This window comes from Salmo salar, chromosome ssa06 (genome assembly GCF_905237065.1).
Source record: "Salmo salar chromosome ssa06, Ssal_v3.1, whole genome shotgun sequence".
NCBI classification, from domain to species: Eukaryota; Metazoa; Chordata; class Actinopteri; order Salmoniformes; family Salmonidae; genus Salmo; species Salmo salar.
In genome coordinates, this window is record NC_059447.1 from 77,929,699 (window position 1) to 77,949,510 (window position 19,812).

A 19,812-nucleotide genomic window follows, 5' to 3' on the forward strand; every position below is an offset into this window, starting at 1 on the left:
TCTAAGTGCCTCTCTCTCTCTCTCCCTTCCTCCCTTACTGTCTTTCTCCCTGTTCTCCTATTCCCTTTCTCTCTCCAGGACTCTGACTCACCCCGTCACTCGACGGCGTCCAACAGTTCTACATTCAGCAGTCCCCCCAGCCCGGCCTCACCCCACAAGACCAAGTCCCTCTCTCTGGAGAGCACAGACCGCATGACCGGCTGGGACACATGAGTGACGACAGCACACCGCTCCAATCCCTGACCCTCAGCGAGCCCTGGACTCACCCCCCTCACCTGGCTCCACCTATCCCCTGCCCACGGAACTGCACCTGCTGCCACAGGCCCTTCCCACTTACTCCACCTTTGACTGGAACTGAGATCTACAAACAAACACAGGGAAAGGAAGTGTTTGACCAAGAAGGAAATACTAGGAGAAGATATGTTAGATAATGCGTGGATGAGTGTGTGCGAAGTGTGTGTGTGCGTGCTTGCGAATGTGTGTGTGTGTGTTTTTGTTGAGGGGGGCATACAATATAGGAATGAAAATTGACACCCCCTTCCATCTGCTTTGTAGCTGATAGCTAGAATAAGCGAAGCGCTAAGTTTAATTGAAAGTACTTTTGATTACAGCACTACTAGCCCCGTGTTGAGTATCTCCCCATGTAATTGGCAACTCCTGTAAAGAGACACAAACCTCAAGTAGCGACAAGAAGAAGAGGATGAATATGGAACAATAACAGATCATTTGATATGTGTACATAGCAGCCTTTGGGTTTGGGGGACCACCTTTTATTTATTAATCAGAACAGGGTGTTTCACAGAGGAGAAAGAGAGGATGTTTCCTCTTTCTTCCGGAACGGTAGTTAATATCAGGAGAAGAGGGGGCATTCCATTGACAATACAAGGCTCACAAAAAAAAAGAAAGCAATGATGTTATTTTTATCATGAAAGTGAAATATGTGCAGTGACTTCATTTGTTTGTACCATCAGTGAAACGCTACAGTAAAGCAGTGCAAAAAATACAACTATGATGAGGGGTATTTTAACTCTAGGTTGACCCCTGACCTTGCGTGCTTCACGTTCTAGAATTCTTAGGGACAGCAGCGTTTAGAAGTAGACCGAATATTCTATGATGACATCACGGCTCCTTCTGCCACTTCCTCATGACATGGCCAGTGACCTCATCCACTGAACTGGGACCATTCTCTGTGTAGTGTAGACCTAGTACCGTAATAGACCAACCACCGACCAATTACAAAAAGCTGATTCCCATCACAACAATGTACATAAGTTATAAGTAGAGAATAATATATAAGGGAAATACTATAGAGAAATACATGATGGGAGAAGATCCGGGATTCCTTTTTATTTTTTGAGAATGATTTGGGGTTATATTCACACGAAAGCCATTTTAAACCACAGTTCTTTTTATGATTGCTTTTAGATTATTTTTTTTTACAAATTATTTTTATTTCATGTATGAGACAAACCGTCGAGTGTTATTTGGGTTTGAGGAAACTTATGGGTCACATGGACCCGTGCTGTTGAGTGAATATGTGCATTTATTTTAAGCGATAGGCCTATCACAGATGCATTCACACTTACATACAGACACACAGGTGTTTCCCCCTCCACTCTTTCCACTATGATCCACAGTTAATCAGTTGAGGTGGGATGTATATTTCCAAACTGACAGTGATTCCCTGTGGTACCGACCCGTGAACCTCAAATATGTTCCTTTGACTTCTAAGAGAGATTTTGGAAAGCTTGTTATAACCAAAAAAGAATGACTTGAATCTTGAGTCATCATTATTTTTCAGATATCCTTGTTTATTTTTCAGAATGTTTTGATAGATTAGGGGAAAAAAGAGACCAATACAATTATAAAGAGATGTTGATTTGACTACACACACCGCTGGGCTGAAATGGAGGTTTAAAAAAGTGAAAGAAAGTAAAAGAATTCTAGGGTGACAAGGCCAACGTGTCATTTCTGTTACAAATTGTCTTTGTTATGTTCTTACTATCAACTGGTAATCTGTGTATTGCTGTCTGCTAATGCAATCACCTTCATGTAGACCAAAACTGGGGTCCATTACATTTTAATTCGGTCAACTGAAGTTCCATTCTAATTCTCCTCAATGCTTCTCGGAGACAAATTTGGAATTTCTGTTTACTTACCTGAATTGAAATGGAATTGACCCCAATCCTAATGCAAACCACACCACAGTGGTGTTGGTCGTATTTATGTGTCGAACGGAAACAATAATTGACTTGATATTGTTTCTGAGTATTGGTCATGTGCTTAGATCAACTGCCTCTTCTCTCTCAAGAGGAAGGGAGGGGCTCTTATTCTGGAAAGGGTACTCTTATTCTGGAAAATAAATATTTTCATGTCTAATGAGGAATTGTTTCTATGTTACAGACCATTTAATGAATTGCCATTGTTACTTACTGCTGAAATGGACCTTCTGTTTAGGAGTGTTTGGGTGGGTTGAGGTGTACCAAGTAGTATATATGGCAGGTTATCTTCAGCTATCCTATTAAGTGTATAAAAAGATGACACACAAATTCCTGCCATTGGAGTCCTAAATCTTAACCCTAAACCACAATTCTATTCTGTTCCCTTGTAAAATACAGCCATGTGTTTTTGAAAACCATTTTATATTGAGGTTGAAAAATAAGAATTTTCTCTGGAAGAGTCAGTCTCGCTAAACTAGTTTTACTCAAGCGTCTCAACTGAACTTATTCACCTCTCTTAAGATTTCCTTTTAAACTACCAAGTCTCACTATTCATATCTGCTGGACCTTATCTGTAGAATGTATTTGCTGAGAAAGAGGAAATATCTTAGTCTGAGTATTTTAGACCAGGCTTTAAATTGTACATCCCACTTCTTTAAAAAAAACTCAGGAATGTCACGACCAATGATTATTTTCATCCTAACAATTAAAATGAGTGTGACAGAACAGTCTACACTTGGGAAATAAGAGCTCAATTTAGTCATAGTGTAGTTAACTGTGACTAGGTGTAAGGGTTGAACAATTCAGCTGGAAGAAAAGAGTACAACAGAAAAAAGGAGGAAGAAATCAGAGAAGTGTTTTGAATCGAGGATGAGAAGAGGGGTGAAAGGCCAGAGGGTGGTAGTTTGAGTCTGAGGTGCCACCATGCGAACCATATTTTTGTTGTTGAAGAAAACGCCTTTGCATTTCAGTGAGGTCTTAAGTTCCTTCTATATTATTTAGCTCTTTCATATCATATTACACTTTCTTTTTTATAGGATAGCTTTGTAATAATTTGTACAGTTTTGCATGTTATAGATGTAATAATTTTTTTGTTTTTGGATTAGTTTTTCATTTTGACTTGTTCATTTTATTTGAACGGTTTGGGAGTTTTACTGAGGATACCCACTACAGGTGATGTAGATTATTTTTGCACAGAAATATTTAAGGTGTAAGGTCAAACAAATAATGTATGGAAACTGGCTCATTATATTAACCTGACTCCGATGTATTTCAATAAAACGGAGGGCTGTTACAAATACGGCTTCACTGAGTTTCGTGTCCTGATTTCATTTCTTTCCTTGGGAGGGGACATATAGCCTGGATCCATTCTGAATCGCTATTGATTCACCATTGTTTCACTTTTGAAAGTGAGAAATTCTGTTTTGGATTCCAGGCTAGGGCACAGATCCACTTACAGATTTCCCAGATGTATTTTGAGAAGAGTTTATTAAAAATGTCACAAATGACCCTCCCTCCCCAATTAAAAAAAACAAAACAAATGTACATCTATTCACATTGCCAATACTAGAAGAAGTTCTGGCTAACATGTATCTATGCAAGTAAGTATACAATTCATAGAAGGGGAGGAACAATACAACTGATTGTAATTCTGAGGGGAAAGAACACTATCCTATTCTACCTACTAAGGCTGGAGTTTGGAAGTCTGCTTTTATCCTGTTATACAATACAGCCTTTCACTTCACAACTGCTCATTCATCGATTAATCGTCAATTGATTAACAATAGGACAGACACTCCCTATCTCCTTCACGTCATCACTAGGACCCTGAGTTTCCCCTGGGAAGTTCACAGTCCGGAAAGACTCCTGGCCCTACTCCTCAAATACAGTACCTCTAATTGCCTCCATCAGAAGTGCAATGAAAACAATAGACGTATAAAAGTATAACCGTGGTTTTTGAGACCAGTCTACAATAGTTCTCGTACAGGTAAACAATGTGGTCTATAGGAATAGTCTTGGCTTTTGAAGAGGAGTGCTTTGGCAGCATTTGCTTGTGTGACCGATTTTTATTTTTAATTTTTTTACCTTTATTTAACTAGGCAAGTCAGTTAAGAACAAATTCTTATTTTCAATGACGGCCTAGGAACAGTGGGTTAACTGCCTTGTTCAGGGGCAGAACGACAGATTTGTACCTTGTCAGCTTGTCAGATTTGTACCACTAGGCTACGCTGCCGCCCCATAATGGGGCGATCTAGATTCTAAAGTCCTTAGATTTATCCCTTTTCACCCGCCTGAGTAGTGGAACATGCCGATAGATAAGAAGCTCTTAAAACGTATTTCACGTGAAACTGATCCCTGCGCTCCGCCTTTCGAGTAGTGTCTTTCACATAGTGCTGACTCCAGAACAGTGTCTTTCACATAGTGCTGACTCCAGAACAGTGTCTTTCACATAGTGCTGACTCCAGAACAGTGTCTTTCACATAGTGCTGACTCCAGAACAGTGTCTTTCACATAGTGCTGACTCCAGAACAGTGTCTTTCACATAGTGCTGACTCCAGAACAGTGTCTTTCACATAGTGCTGACTCCAGAACAGTGTCTTTCACATAGTGCTGACTCCAGAACAGTGTCTTTCACATAGTGCTGACTCCAGAACAGAGAACAAAACGCATTGGAGAGATTACTCTGTATTCAAGAATATTGTTTCTTCTTCCAAGTCAGTGTTATTGGTTCAGCTCTCACACCTGCAGGTCCATGTTACACTGTCTGCTGAATCCAAGTTGTCTGCTATCTTCATTTATCAGTTCTGTTTAGTGAGGCTGAGTGAGGGGACATGTTGAGGTATGATTATCAAACAACCATGCAGTATGTCCTGTTTCCAGTCTCCTTACTCTCAAACTGTCACACAAAAATCTAGTATGCCCAGTCCCAAATCAACATCCACCTCTAGGCCTAGACACTTGTGTATCTTAAAGGATGGCATGGGTTTTAGCTACAGGGTCGTGTCTAGAGGGTAGTTCAGGCAGTGGCTCCATTCTCCTCTAGGACTCTGTGGATTCTGTTTCCAGGGGCACTCTGAATGGCCTGGGTGATGTTGCTAAGGTCCCTGATGCTGCTGTGCTGCGATTTGCTCTCCAGGCGCTGGGTGGAGCCGTGCTTTGATATGCTGTCCAGATGGTTGGTGCTGCAGTGTCTGGAACCTGATTGGTTGTAGAGGCGGAGCATGCTGTCGTAGGGGAGGCGATCCTCGACTCCGCGGAAACTACACGCCGTGTACCTGACAGGAGAGGAGAGACGGTTGGTCAGGTATCTGGGACTATACATAACATACTGATGCCCCATGTTGTTCTTACTCCCCTTATCCCTACCTGCCGTCTCTGGATCTATAAAGACTTCCATGGAAGCTGCTTGCCCGGCTGGTGCTCCCGCTGGGGGGCTCGTCCAGCATGGCCAGGTAGGTGGAAGACGCGTTGGTGGAGGTGCCCTGTGTGGACGTCCCTCTGGACTTCCTCACGATGGGGGTGTTGGGATCGTGCAGGAGCAGCTGGGCAAAATCTGGCTCCTGGAGCACCTGTCTACTCTCGTTCACCACACTACTGGAGAAGGGAGAGAGGGATGAGACAGAGGGGGGAAGTGGAAGGGAGGGTTGGAGGGGAGGCCAGGCAGAGGAGGGAGGGGAGAGAGAAAGGGAAGGCAGAGCAGTAGATGAGGAAGGAGGAGTGTATGGAACAGGGGGTGGGAGAGGGGGTTAATGCTTTGATCACAGGGGAGGGGGTTGAGCGCAGAGAAGGGGCCTATCACTACCACTACTATACAGCAGCCACACCACTACACATCACCTGCACCACTACACATCACCCACACCATTACACATCACCCACACCACATCACCCACACCATTACACATCACCCACACCATTACACATCACCCACACCATTACACATCACCCACACCACTACACATCACCCACACCACTACACATCACCCACAGTTGTTCATTTGAATTTTAAATCTCCACTTTACATAAAGCCAGTAGTTATAATACATTCAGGCCCTTTAACTTTCTATTGTAGAATTGAATAGAGCCCTTTGACTTCTCTTAAACTAAAGAAAAGGTGTAGTGGCGTCATTCCATATACAGCATCTCTCTATTTGATTGAAATAATCTTTGCCAAATGAGTACTACCAGTAATAGTGCAAGTCATTAGAAAAACATTGCTGTTCATGACAGTTATATAGTGCAAATCCACTTATGTTATGGAAATAACACGTTTTAGCAACTTACTCTTTGCGTCTCTGTCCGTGTAAGAAGCTGGCCCATTCGAAGCAGGTCTTCTTGCTGCCCACCCAGAACACTGAAGGGATCCCGACAACCAACATCATCAAGTACTTAATGAGGAACAGAGACAGGTTTGGTCTGTTGGTCTGCTCAATCTAGGACACACAGAGAGAGGTGTGAGTGTCTGCCATAAGGGAGTACTCTACTAGCAATCAGTGCTGGATTGAAGCAGTGTGTGTATGAGTGATTGTACATGTACAGTACCAGTCAAAAGTATGGACACACCTAGTCATTCAAGGGTTTTTCTTTATTGTAACTATTTTCTACATTATACAATAATGGTGGAGACATCAAAACTATGAAATAAAACATATGGAATCATGTAGTAACCAAAAAAGTGTTAAACAAATCAAAATATATTTTAGATTTAAGATTCTTCAAAGTAGCCACCCTTTGCCTTGATGACAGCTTTGCACACTCTTGCCATTCTCTCAACCAGCTTCACCTGAAATGCTTTTCCAACAGTCTTGGAGTTCCCACATATGCTGAGCACTTGTTGTCTGCTTTTCCTTCACTCTGCGGTCCAACTCATCCCAAACCATCTCAATTGGGTTGTTGTCGGGTGATTGTTTTCGGCCAGGTCATCTGATGCAGCACTTTATATATTTTGATTTGTTTAACTCTTTTTTGGTTACTACATGATTCCATATGTATTTCATAGTTTTGTTGTCTTCACTATTATTCTACAATGTAGAAAAATAACAAATACAACCCTTGAATGAGTAGGTGTGTCCAAACTTATGACTGGTACTGTATGTCTGCAAGGCTCCGTGGGTGGGAATGTAGATCTCAGTGAGTATGACCCTATGGTATGGTTGTGTCTGCAAGTAAGTGTGTGTGTGTGTGTGTGTGTGTGTGTGTGTGTGTGTGTGTGTGTGTGTGTGTGTGTGTGTGTGTGTGTGTGTGTGTGTGTGTGTGTGTGTGTGTGTGTGTGTGTGTGTGTGTGTGTGTGTGTGTGTGTGTGTGTGTGTGTGTGTGTGTGTGTGTGTGTGTGTGTGTGTGTTTCTAACAGACTGAGCAGCTTATCGCTTAAGGCATAAACAAATCAACAGCCAGCACAATGTCATGTCTCTCTTCCCCCCTCTCTTTTTCCCTCTCTCCTCCCCCTTCTCTCTTTCCCCCTCTCTTTTTCCCTCCCTCTACCCTCTCTCATTTTCTCTCCTCCTCCTGCCTCCATCCCCTCACTCGTTCCCTTTCTCTCTACCTCCCCTCTGTCATTTTTTTCCTCCTCCTTCCATCCCCCTCTCTCAATCTCCCTCTTCCCTGCTCCCCTGTAGATAGTCAGTTCAGCAGAACACAGTCTTAGTAAGAGCACACACACTATCTCCCCCTCTCCCGGTCAGAAACACACACACACACCGCAGTCCTGATGGCAGCATTATGAGTGGAGCAGGCAGAGCAACCTGGGGTTCAGAGAGACTAATTACAACAGACTGAAATAAGAGGAGAGAGACTGAATCACTGCAGTCATACATCCCTCCCTTCAGTTAAGATGTTTTATCTTGTAAACTCCTCTAGATGGGCACATCATTGTTGGCCAACTGTTCTAATCAGAAAGGCTCTCTCTGGAGGAAGCAAAATGACCAGCAGGACTGAACCTTTCTATTCAAGTCAATGTAGGCCAACATGTTGTACAGTTCTTGTAATTATATTTCTGTGGGAATAACCCTACTGTAGCCCTGTTTAGTCATAGCTGAGTCCTTTCTCTTTGCCATTTAGCAGACGCTTTTATCCAAAAGCATCTTACAGTCAGTCGTGCATTCATCTTCCAATACAGTGCCTTGCAAAAGTATTCAACCCCTTGGCGTTTTTCCTATTTTGTTGCATTTCAACCTGTAATTTAAATGGATTTTTATTTGGATTTCATGTAATGGACATACACAAAATAGTCCAAATTGGAGAAGTGAAATGAAAAAATGAACTTGTTTAAAAAAATACAAGTAAAACATGTAAAACGTAAAAGTGTGCATGCATATGTATTCACTCCCTTTGCTATGAAGCCTCTAAATAAAATCTGGTGCAACCAATTACCTTCAGAAGTCACATAATTAGTTAAATAAAGTCCACCTGTGTGCAATCTGAGTGTCACATGATCTGTCACATGATCTCAGTATATATACACCTGTTCTGAAAGACCCCCAGAGTCTGCAACACCACTAAGCAAGGGGCACCACCAAGCAAGTGGTACTATGAAGACCAAGGAGCTCTCCAAACAGGTCAGGGACAAAGTTGTGGAGAAGTACAGATCAGGGTTGGGTTACAAAAAAATATTCCAAACTTTGAACATCCGGAGCACCATTAAATCCATTATTAAAAAATGGAAAGAATAGGGCACCACAACAAACCTGCTAAGAGATGGCTGCCCACAAAAACTCAAGTACCAGGCAAGGAGGGAATTAATCAGAGAGGCAACAAGGAGACCAAAGATAACCCTGGAGGAGCTACAAAGCTCCACAGCGGAGATTGGAGTATCTGTCCATAGGACCACTTTAAGCAGTACACGCCACAGAGCTGGGCTTTACGACAGAGTGTCCAGAAAATGTTTTTCTGGGGATGTTTTTCATCGGCAGGGACTGGTAAACTGGTCAGAATTGAAGGAATGATGGATGGCGCTAAATACAGGGAAATTCTTGAGGGAAACCTGTTTCAGTCTTCCAGAGATTTGAGACTGGGACGAAGGTTCACCTTCCAGCAGGACAATGACACTAAGCATACTGCTAAAGCAACAATGAGTGGTTTTAGGGGAAACATTTAAATGTCTTGGAATGGACTAGTCAAAGCCCAGACCTCAATCCAATTGAGAATCTGTGGTATGACTTAAAGATTGCTGTACACCAGCGGAACCCATCCAACTTGAAGGAGCTGAAGCAGTTTTGCCTTGAAGAATGGGCAAAAATCCCAGTGGCTAGATGTGCCAAGCTTATAGAGACATACCCCAAGGGACTTGCAGCTGTAATTTCTGCAAAAAGTGCCTCTACAAAGTATTGACTATGGGGGGTGAATAGTTATGCACACTCAAATTTTCATATTTTTTTTGTTATTTCTTGTTTCACAATAAAAAAATATTTGTCATCTTCAAAGTGGTAGGCATGTTGTATAAATCAAATGATACAAACCCCCAAAAATCAATTTTAATTCCAGGTTGTAAGGCAACAAAATAGGAAAAGTGCCAAAAGTGGGTGAATACTTTCGCAAGCCACTGTAGATGGCTCCAGCGGGAATCAAACCAACAATCCTGACATTGCAAGCGCCACACTCTACCAACTGAGCTATGCAGGACCTCTCTTTCTCTCTGGCTCTGTTTACATACTGATATAGAGAGGTCCCTGCTGAACCATAGCTCTTTAAGTGCTCTGAGGAAGCAGAATCCTCCCTCCACACATCAAACAGCTCTGAAGGGCGGTCAGCAGTCCTACATGTATGCATGTTGCGTTTATATTTTTGTTCAGTATACATGACTCAAATGTAAATGTAAATTACGCTGGTTGGTGATTACGCTGCTTTTACGAGAATAAAAAAAAACACTATACACTGCATGACCAAAAGGGGTCTGAATCCTTTCTGAATGCACTGTAGCTGCATATGACATAGCATAGCCCCTCTCTCTGCCCCATTTTTCTCCCAGCAACAGAACCTCAGAGAGAGAGATTAACTCACCGCTCTATAGTGTTTCCCCCCCCGCTGTAACTCATCAAAAAGGCCTCTAATGCCACCATAAGCCATCTCTGTTGGAGGCACACACACACACACACACACACACACACACACACACACACACACACACACACACACACACACACACACACACACACACACACACACACACACACACACACACACACACACACACACACACACACACACACACACACACACACACGGGGCCCAACGGTATTCCAGGGCACGTTCTCAGCATTTTTTTTTTTCGTGGGTGAACACGACTCCAACACCTTCATTAAGTTTGCTGACGACACGATGGTGGGAGGCCACGGTGAGACAGCCTACAGGAAGGAGGTCAATGACCTGGCAGTGTGGTGCCGGAACAACAACCTCTCCCTCAACATCAGTAAGACCAAGGAGCTGATCGTGGACTACAGGAAACTGGGGGGTGAGCACGCCCCCATCCACATCGACGAGGCTGTGTGGAGTGTATAGAGAGCTTCATGTTTCTCGGTGTCCACTAAGGACTTAAAACACACGCACAGTCGTGAAGAGGGTTAGAAGGTTAAAAAGGTTTGGCATGGGCCCTCAAATACTCAAAAGGTTATGCAGCTGTACCATTGAGAGCATCTTAACTGGCTGCATCACTGTATGGTATGGCAATGGCACCAGCCTCGATCGCACGGCGCTACAGACGGTGGTGCGGACAGCCCAGTACGATGTGAAAGAGAGGCCTGGAAAATCATTAAAGACTCCAGCCATTGACTGGTTTCTCTGCTTCTGCACGGCAAGCGGTACCGGTGCATCAAGTCTGACACCAACAGGCTCCTGAACAGCTTCTATCTCCAAGCAATAAGATGGCTAGATGGCTAACAAAATGGCTATACGGACTATCTGAGTTGACCCTTGTATTTTAGTCTTATATTGGACTGCCTCTATGCACACTCACAGGGCCATACACACTACACACACTGACACACTGACACTCACTCCATCATTTGCTCACACACACACATAATACGCACATACACTTCTACTGACTCTACACACACCCACTCACATACAATCATCATATATGCTGCTTCTACTCTGTTTATCATATATATCCTAATATCCTGATACCTAGTTACCTTACCCTTATACATACATGACCAAAAGTATGTGAACACCTGCTTGTTGAACATCTCATTCCAAAATCGTGGGCATTAATATGGAGTTGGTCCCCCTTTTGGTGCTATACAGCCTCCATTCTTCTGGGAAGGCTTTCCATTAGATGTTGGAAGATTTCTGCGGGGACTTGCATCCATTCAGCCACAAGAGCATTAGTGAGGTCGGGCACTGATGTTGGATGATTAGGCCTTGCTCGCAATCGGTGTCCCAATTCATCACAAAGGTGTTCGATGGGGTTGAGGTCAGGGCTCTGTGCAGGCCAGTCAAGTTCTTCCACACCGAGCTCAACAAACCATTTCTGTATGGACCTCACTTTGTGCCCGGGGGCATTGTCATGCTGAAACAGGAAAAGTCCTTCTCCAAACTTTTGCCACAAAGTTGGAAGCACATAATCGTCTAGAATGTCATTGTATGCTGTAGCTTTAAGATTTGCCTTCACTACGCGCTTCAGCACTCGGCGGTCCCATTCTGTGAGCTTCTGTGGCCTATCACTTCGCTGCTGAGCCATTGTTGCTCCTATACGTTTCCACTTCACAATAACAGCACTTACAGTTGACGGGGCAGCTCTATCAGGGCAGAAATTTTATGAACTGACTTGTTGGAAAGGTGGAACCCTCTGATGGTGCCACGTTGAAAGTCACTGAGCTCGTCAGTAAGGCCATTCTACTGCCAATGTTTGTCCATGGAGATTGCATGGCGGTGTGCTCGATTTTATACACCTGTCAGCAATGGGTGTGGCTAAAATAGCCAAATCCAATAATTTGAAGTGGTGTCCACATACACTATATATACAAAAGTATCTACCTCTATCACTCCAGTATCCCTGCACATTGTAAATGTGGCATTTATTATTTGTATATCTTGTGGGTTTTTGTTCTACCTTGTTATGTTTAGTATTACATTGTTATTTATTACTGCATTGTTTGGGTTAGATCTGGCAAGAAACGCATTTCACTGTATTTGTGCATGTGACATTAAAACTTGACACAAACACCACACACTAAGTCCACTAGGTCAGTTTGTAGGCAGATCTCTGTGCCAACCAAACCAAGGTCATTGGATGGTCTCAGTACCAAATCTCCACTGTGTGCCAACCGCTTTACCACTAATTAAAAGGCAAGAGATTACACACAATCAATGTGGTATTGGAGCTGTTTGGACAAATTGACAGCACTGACAGACAGAGTCCCCCCGTGACTGAGGTGAGCAGCAGACTATAACTAACCCTGTTATCTGAACTACAACAATAACTACTAACACAAACCCTGTTATCTGAACTACAACAATAACTACTAACACAAACCCTATTATCTGAACCACAACAATAACTACTAACACAAACCCTGTTATCTGAACTACAACAATAACTACTAACACAAACCCTGTTATCTGAACTACAACAATAACTACTAACACAAACCCTGTTATCTGAACTACAACAATAACTACTAACACAAACCCTGTTATCTGAACTACAACAATAACTACTAACACAAACCCTGTTATCTGAACTACAACAATAACTACTAACACAAACCCTGTTATCTGAACTACAACAATAACTACTAACACAAACCCTGTTATCTGAACTACAACAATAACTACTAACACAAACCCTGTTATCTGAACTACAACAATAACTACTAACACAAACCCTGTTATCTGAACTACAACAAGAACTACTAACACAAACCCTGTTATCTGAACTACAACAATAACTACTAACACAAACCCTGTTATCTGAACTACAACAATAACTACTAACACAAACCCTGTTATCTGAACTACAACAATAACTACTAACACAAACCCTGTTATCTGAACCACAACAATAACTACTAACACAAACCCTGTTATCTGAACTACAACAATAACTACTAACACAAACCCTGTTATCTGAACTACAACAATAACTACTAACACAAACCCTGTTATCTGAACTACAACAATAACTACTAACACAAACCCTGTTATCTGAACTACAACAATAACTACTAACACAAACCCTGTTATCTGAACTACAACAATAACTACTAACACAAACCCTGTTATCTGAACTACAACAATAACTACTAACACAAACCCTGTTATCTGAACTACAACAATAACTACTAACACAAACCCTGTTATCTGAACTACAACAAGAACTACTAACACAAACCCTGTTATCTGAAACACAACAATAACTACTAACACAAACCCTGTTATCTGAAACACAACAATAACTACTAACACAAACCCTGTTATCTGAACTACAACAACAACTACTAACACAAACCCTGTTATCTGAACTACAACAATAACTACTAACACAAACCCTGTTATCTGAACTACAACAATAACTACTAACACAAACCCTATTATCTGAACCACAACAATAACTACTAACACAAACCCTGTTATCTGAACTACAACAATAACTACTAACACAAACCCTGTTATCTGAACTACAACAATAACTACTAACACAAACCCTGTTATCTGAACTACAACAACAACTACTAACACAAACCCTGTTATCTGAAACACAACTACTAACCCTGCTAACACAAACCCTGTTACCTGAAACACAACTACTAACCCTGCTAACACAAAACCTCTTAAAGGTGGACAGAAAATTAAGAGCAGTACAGGTGCACTCATGTGTGAACAATACACACTGTTACAAATGTACACACACTAAAACCCTACAGTAGCAAGGAGGAAGTGTTTGAATTATTAATATTCTCCAGATGAGTGGGGATGTGTTCCACAGCTCCAGGCAGAGAGGAGCTTCTCTGAAGTGCTTCATCTATTAGAAACAACCAATCTGAGAGCTCTCCTGTGTCTGTTTGACCTGGAGCACTGGAGCACTGGAGCTAGGTGTGTTGGGAATACAACTATTGTGTGAGACCAATATATACTGTATTCTCTGTTGTTTTTCTTTCCTGTATTACATTTTGCACCAAAATTCAAAATAGATATTTCCAGTTTTTTCACGGGACCCCATGAAAGCTCGCTGAGGTCCCCGGGTCCTATGTTAAGAATTACTGTTGTAGTGTTTAAAATAATATTTCAGTGCAGTTGATTGTAGTTTCTATAAATGGTGACAGTAGGTATATAATCTGGTATAGCCTGGTACGGACAGGTATATGGTATAGTGGTCAGAGTAGGTGTAATGTTTCATAGTGGTTAAAGTATGGGGAGTGTACAAAACATTAGGAACACCTTCCTGCAGTGGTGTGAACTACTTAAGTAAAAATACTTTCAAGTACTACCTAAGTAGTTTTTTTGGGGTATCTGTCATTTACTTTACTATTTATATTTTAGACAACTTTTACTCCACTACATTCCTAAAGAAAATAATGTACTTTTTACTCCTTAAAATTTCCCTGACACCCAAAAGTACTTTATTTTGAATGCTTAGTAGGACAGTAAAATTGTCTAATTCACGCACCTATCAAGAGAACATCCCTGGTCATCCCTACTGCCTCTGATCTGGCAGACTCACTAAACACAAATGCTTCGTTTGTAAATTATGTCTGAGTGTTGAACTGTGCCCCTGGCTATCCGTAAATTTAAAAAACAAGAATATTGTGTTGTTTGGTTTGCTTAATATAAGACATTTAAAATTATTTATATTTTCACTTTTGATTCTTAAGTACATTGAAAACCAAATACTTTTAGACTTTTACTCAAGTCGTATTTTACTAGGTGACTCATTTTCTTTTAAGGTATCTTTACTTTTACTCAAATATGAAAATTGGGTACTTTTTCGCCCACTGCCCTCCTGCAACCAATGCTATATATCAAATTTGTAGATTTTGTTTCATATTGCATTATTATCACTAAAGCATTTGTGATTGTTAATCTGTGTTTTGTAGTTTTTAGCTACATAAAAATGTGGTTAACAAAAGTAGCTAGCTAGCTAAGTTTCGGAAGAGATTACTCATGTTTACATTATATGCATTAACTCGCAACATACTTTAACATAACGTTAGCATAGCTAAAACAGCATAGATAATGACCCTACTTGTCTACTAGCATAAGGTAAGATTAACTTGCTAGTGCAGTAGCTATAGGTCATCCCTCATCATGATCCATGGTTATTTAGCAAGCTGCCCAAGTTAGCTGGCTAGCTAAGCTAGCTATCACTCGTCATGATCCATGGCTACATGGGCTACTACACAGCCTGCAAGTACTCTGTCAACCCCAGGAAAACATGCCAATATAGCCTGGTACTAGCTACGCTACAAATAAACATCCCCCAAGAACATATCCCTGGATTTTATTTTTTTTTAAATAAAAGGGCGGGATTCGGGAGAAGTGCATGCCTCATAGTCACCTCAGCACAACTATGCCCTGTAACGTGTTACTGCCTGTAAGACTCAATCTGCTGCGAACCAGCCAGTCTAATGACAATACAGATGACACAAGAGTACATAAACAAACGTTTAACTTCAAAATGATCAGCTAGCTATATGTGAATTGTAATAATCTATCTAGCCAGCGAGTTTAACTGGCAAAAACAACAGAAAACAAATGTTTTGCAAGGTAGATGATTACAGGAGCTGTTAATTCTTTGTGACTAGCTAGCTACTAATTCTTCTTGGCTAGCCAGTTAGTCCTATTGACTTACTATGGGGTTGTAATCTACTACAGTGGGTATTGTAGGCAGGTAAACATGCCAAAATTAATACAGTATGCATTTATTCATGTATCAAGATACAGTATTGTAGTCAGGCAACATATGATATGTGAATGGGCAACATTTCATTCTGATGTCTGAGTTTATTTTCTCTTGCTTCAGCCCAAATAATGGTTTTCAATAAATATTGTGTTGTTTTTACTTGGTTGCGTCATATTTCTGTGCATACTTTCCGTTGAAGCTTTCATCGATGCATGCTTCAAAATGTGTACAAGCGGAGTACACATCTGAGAAGTGCCCTCCGTGCTACGTTTCACATACTTTGATTTGGACTCATACTCTGACTGATGCGTGCTCCAATTTGTGTGCTCAGAGCACGGTAGTACGCACATTGAGAAACACTCAGGGGATGTGGTGTTGTGGTTCCAGTATAGATCTCACCTGGTATAGACAGGGGATGTGGTGTAGTGGTATAGATCTCACCTGGTATAGACAGGGGATGTGGTGTAGGGGTATAGATCTCACCTGGTATAGACAGGGGATGTGGTGTAGTGGTATAGATCTCACCTGGTATAGACAGGGGATGTGGTGTAGGGGTATAGATCTCACCTGGTATAGACAGGGGATGTGGTGTAGGGGTATAGATCTCACCTGGTATAGACAGGGGATGTGGTGTAGTGGTATGGATCTCACCTGGTATAGACAGGGGATGTGGTGTAGTGGTATGGATCTCACCTGGTATAGACAGGGGATGTGGTGTAGTGGTATGGATCTCACCTGGTATAGACAGGGGATGTGGTGTAGTGGTATAGATCTCACCTGGTATAGACAGGGGATGTGGTGTAGTGGTATTGATCTCACCTGGTATGGACAGGGGGTGTGGTGTAGTGGTATGGATCTCACCTGGTATAGACAGGGGATGTGGTGTAGGGGTATAGATCTCACCTGGTATGGACAGGGGATGTGGTGTAGTGGTATGGATCTCACCTGGTATGGACAGGGGATGTGGTGTAGTGGTATGGATCTCACCTGGTATGGACAGGGGATGTGGTGTAGTGGTATGGATCTCACCTGGTATGGACAGGGGATGTGGTGTAGGGGTATGGATCTCACCTGGTATAGACAGGGGATGTGGTGTAGGGGTATAGATCTCACCTGGTATGGACAGGGGATGTGGTGTAGTGGTATGGATCTCACCTGGTATGGACAGGGGATGTGGTGTAGGGGTATGGATCTCACCTGGTATAGACAGGGGATATGGTGTAGTGGTATGGATCTCACCTGGTATGGACAGGGGATGTGGTGTAGGGGTATAGATCTCACCTGGTATGGACAGGGGATGTGGTGTAGGGGTATAGATCTCACCTGGTATGGACAGGGGATGTGGTACTCTCTGCAGCGCTCCTGTACCCAGGTAGTCTCCCAGACAGTCCTATAGCGGTTCTCATAAAGGTAGCAGGTTATGACCGTCAGCAGAGGGACCAGGTAGAGCACAGAGAACACCCCGATACGGATCATAAACTTCACCAGCTTGTCCTGGTTCTCCTTCTCCAGAGGGATCTCCATACGCACGCGGTTCAAAGCAAGGATTCCCGCTAACAGTAATGCCACGCCCACCTAGAATCAGACAGAGTTGATATTGAAGGAATAGACAAAAGATGATGTCATAAGAAAGACCAGGAAGTAAATACGGTATATTGGTTGAGTAACAAGCAGTTCCATTCAGATCCACTTTTTAATGAATGATGAGATGTGTATGTCTGTGGTATAATCAAAGGAGCAGGCACAAACAGTGTCAACATGTTTGCTGAACTTTGTGCAAACGTAAACTTTGTGCACACATGAATTACCTAGGCTGTGTCCCAAATGTCACCCTAATGCCTACATATAGGGAATAGTCTGCCAATTGTGACACACACCTACTTCCTCTGTGACTCATTCCAGCCCACTCACCAAAACATCCAGACCCAGTGGAGCCAGCAGAAACCATCTCAGCGCTGTGCGGTCATACAGCCCCACGAAACACACCCCGCTGACACTATCCCCTTCTATCTTGTTCATAGCTATTAAAGTGACGGTGAGACAACCAGGTAGGCCCCAGGCACAGGCATGGAAGATCAGGGCCTTCTTCTCTATGGCCTCGCTGCCCCACTTAGGCACGGCAGCCAGGAACCAGGTGAGGGTGAGGATGACCCACCACACACTGCCTGCCATAGTGAAAAAGTAGAGCATCATAAAGAACAACGTGCACGCCTGGATGGAGAGGAGAGGAGGAGGAGGAGCAGGAGGAGGAGGAGAGAGGGAGGGGGGGGGGGAGGGGAGGAGGGGAGAGAGGAAGGGGAGGGGAGGAGTGGAGGAGGGGAGAGAGGAGGGGAGAGAGGAGGCAGAGGGGGAGAGGAGAGGGGAGTGGAGGAGGGGAGGGGAGAGAGGGAGAGGAGATTGAGAGGGAGAGGAGGGGAGGGGAGAGAGAGAGGAGTGGGAGGGGAGAGAGGGAGAGGAGGGGGAGGGGAGGAAGGGAGAGAGGAGGGGGAGGGTAGAGAAGAGAAGGAGAAGAGAACGAGGTTTAGAGAAGACTGAAGAAATAGAAAATCCAAGAACATAAAAAATATAAAACATATAATTTTAGTTTTTTTGTTACAATAGCCCTGAATGTCAAAGAGAAAATAGAAAATCATTCAATAAATTAGTTAATCAATCAATCAATCACTAAGCCAACGGATGGTCACCTTGTTATGTGAGCCCAGGGTGACGGTGGGCGCCCGGAAAAGGCCGGGGCTCGCCACGTTGCACGCCACACGGTCCTCCAGCAGGAAGCCCAGCAAGAACACCAGCGACACCATCATGTAGCACATGGCGTAGAAGATGATTGGTCGCTCCGGGTAGCGGAACCTGGACACGTCGATGAGGAAGGTGAGGAAGGTGAAGAGGGTTGCCGAGAGACAGACAACGGACACCACGCCGATGAAGTAGCGGGCAAACACCAGCTCGTCCCGCTGGAAATACATGTTGGGGCAGGGGGGCGAGCAGTCCGTCACACCCAGGAAGGAGTAGCCCAGGTCGGGGTCGATCTTGAGCTCACGGGGGCACCAGAAGCCATAGTCGCGCTGGACGGAGATGGGCGACTCAGTGGAGTCTGCGCTGGAGAGCAGGTCTACAGGACGGGGGTATGGCTCGTCACAGTCTGGGAACCTGGTGAACGGAGAGGAAACAGCTTATGTTAGACACATTTACCTTACGGGACAGTTTCCTCAGATTCTACCTTGTATTTTCTAGGAAATTATGTGTTACTATTGTGTAATTAACATTTTGCCATGTCATTCTTAAGGATGTTATGGTACAGAAATTAGCATTTTCTGAGAAATGTGTGGTAAAAGGATTAAACAAAAATTGTATTTGTCTCAGGTGTGTACATTTACACTGTGTAAAAGTGTACACTTCACATTTTCAAACAGTACATTTATATTTTCCAACGGGGCAATACATTTGGGCGAGTTTTTTTCTAGCCTGAGTAGCCTCGTTTCACAGCCAAAAATAAAATGAAACCATCTAGTGTTCAGCGAAATAACAACACAATGTCAAATACAGGTAGCCTAGTCAAATAATTAACATCCAATCACATTAACCGTTACTCTCTCGTGGGAAACCTTCACTCTTGCGCAGACATTTAGAAACGAAACATGACAATTTAAAAATAAGCCACGGGAGTTTTTTGAGTGGGAATAAATATGACTTTCGAGTAGTAAGACGTATAAAAGCAACAGATAACATTAATAAGAAGGGGCTAGAAGAGTCTTATAT

At 42.9% G+C, this 19,812-nt stretch overlaps 2 protein-coding genes across 15 annotated transcripts in view; one reads left to right on the forward strand and one right to left on the reverse strand.

Moving 5' to 3' along the window:
• LOC106608118 (serine/threonine-protein kinase MRCK alpha) overlaps positions 1 to 3,531 on the forward strand; it is a 113,277-nt gene extending 109,746 nt beyond the window's left edge. For all 10 annotated transcript variants that reach the window (XM_045721031.1, XM_014205845.2, XM_045721034.1 and 7 more), the window contains one exon: positions 79 to 3,531. In XM_045721031.1, coding sequence (XP_045576987.1) covers positions 79 to 213 — 135 coding nt within the window. In that variant the 3' untranslated portion in view covers positions 214 to 3,531. The remainder of the gene's footprint in view (positions 1 to 78) is intronic.
• Positions 3,532 to 3,690: 159 nt separating this feature from the next.
• The window catches only part of LOC106608120 (frizzled-3), a 45,094-nt gene continuing 28,972 nt past the window's right edge, over positions 3,691 to 19,812 (reverse strand). For 4 of the 5 annotated variants that reach the window (XM_045721036.1, XM_045721037.1, XM_045721035.1 and 1 more), the window contains 6 exons: positions 18,741 to 19,203; positions 17,968 to 18,267; positions 17,380 to 17,631; positions 6,504 to 6,652; positions 5,586 to 5,813; positions 3,691 to 5,494 (listed from right to left, as the gene is read on the reverse strand). In XM_045721036.1, the coding sequence (XP_045576992.1) occupies positions 5,236 to 5,494; positions 5,586 to 5,813; positions 6,504 to 6,652; positions 17,380 to 17,631; positions 17,968 to 18,267; positions 18,741 to 19,203 (1,651 nt within the window). In that variant the 3' untranslated portion in view covers positions 3,691 to 5,235. The remainder of the gene's footprint in view (positions 5,495 to 5,585; positions 5,814 to 6,503; positions 6,653 to 17,379; positions 17,632 to 17,967; positions 18,268 to 18,740; positions 19,204 to 19,812) is intronic. The other variant, XM_045721038.1, reaches the window with a different exon arrangement.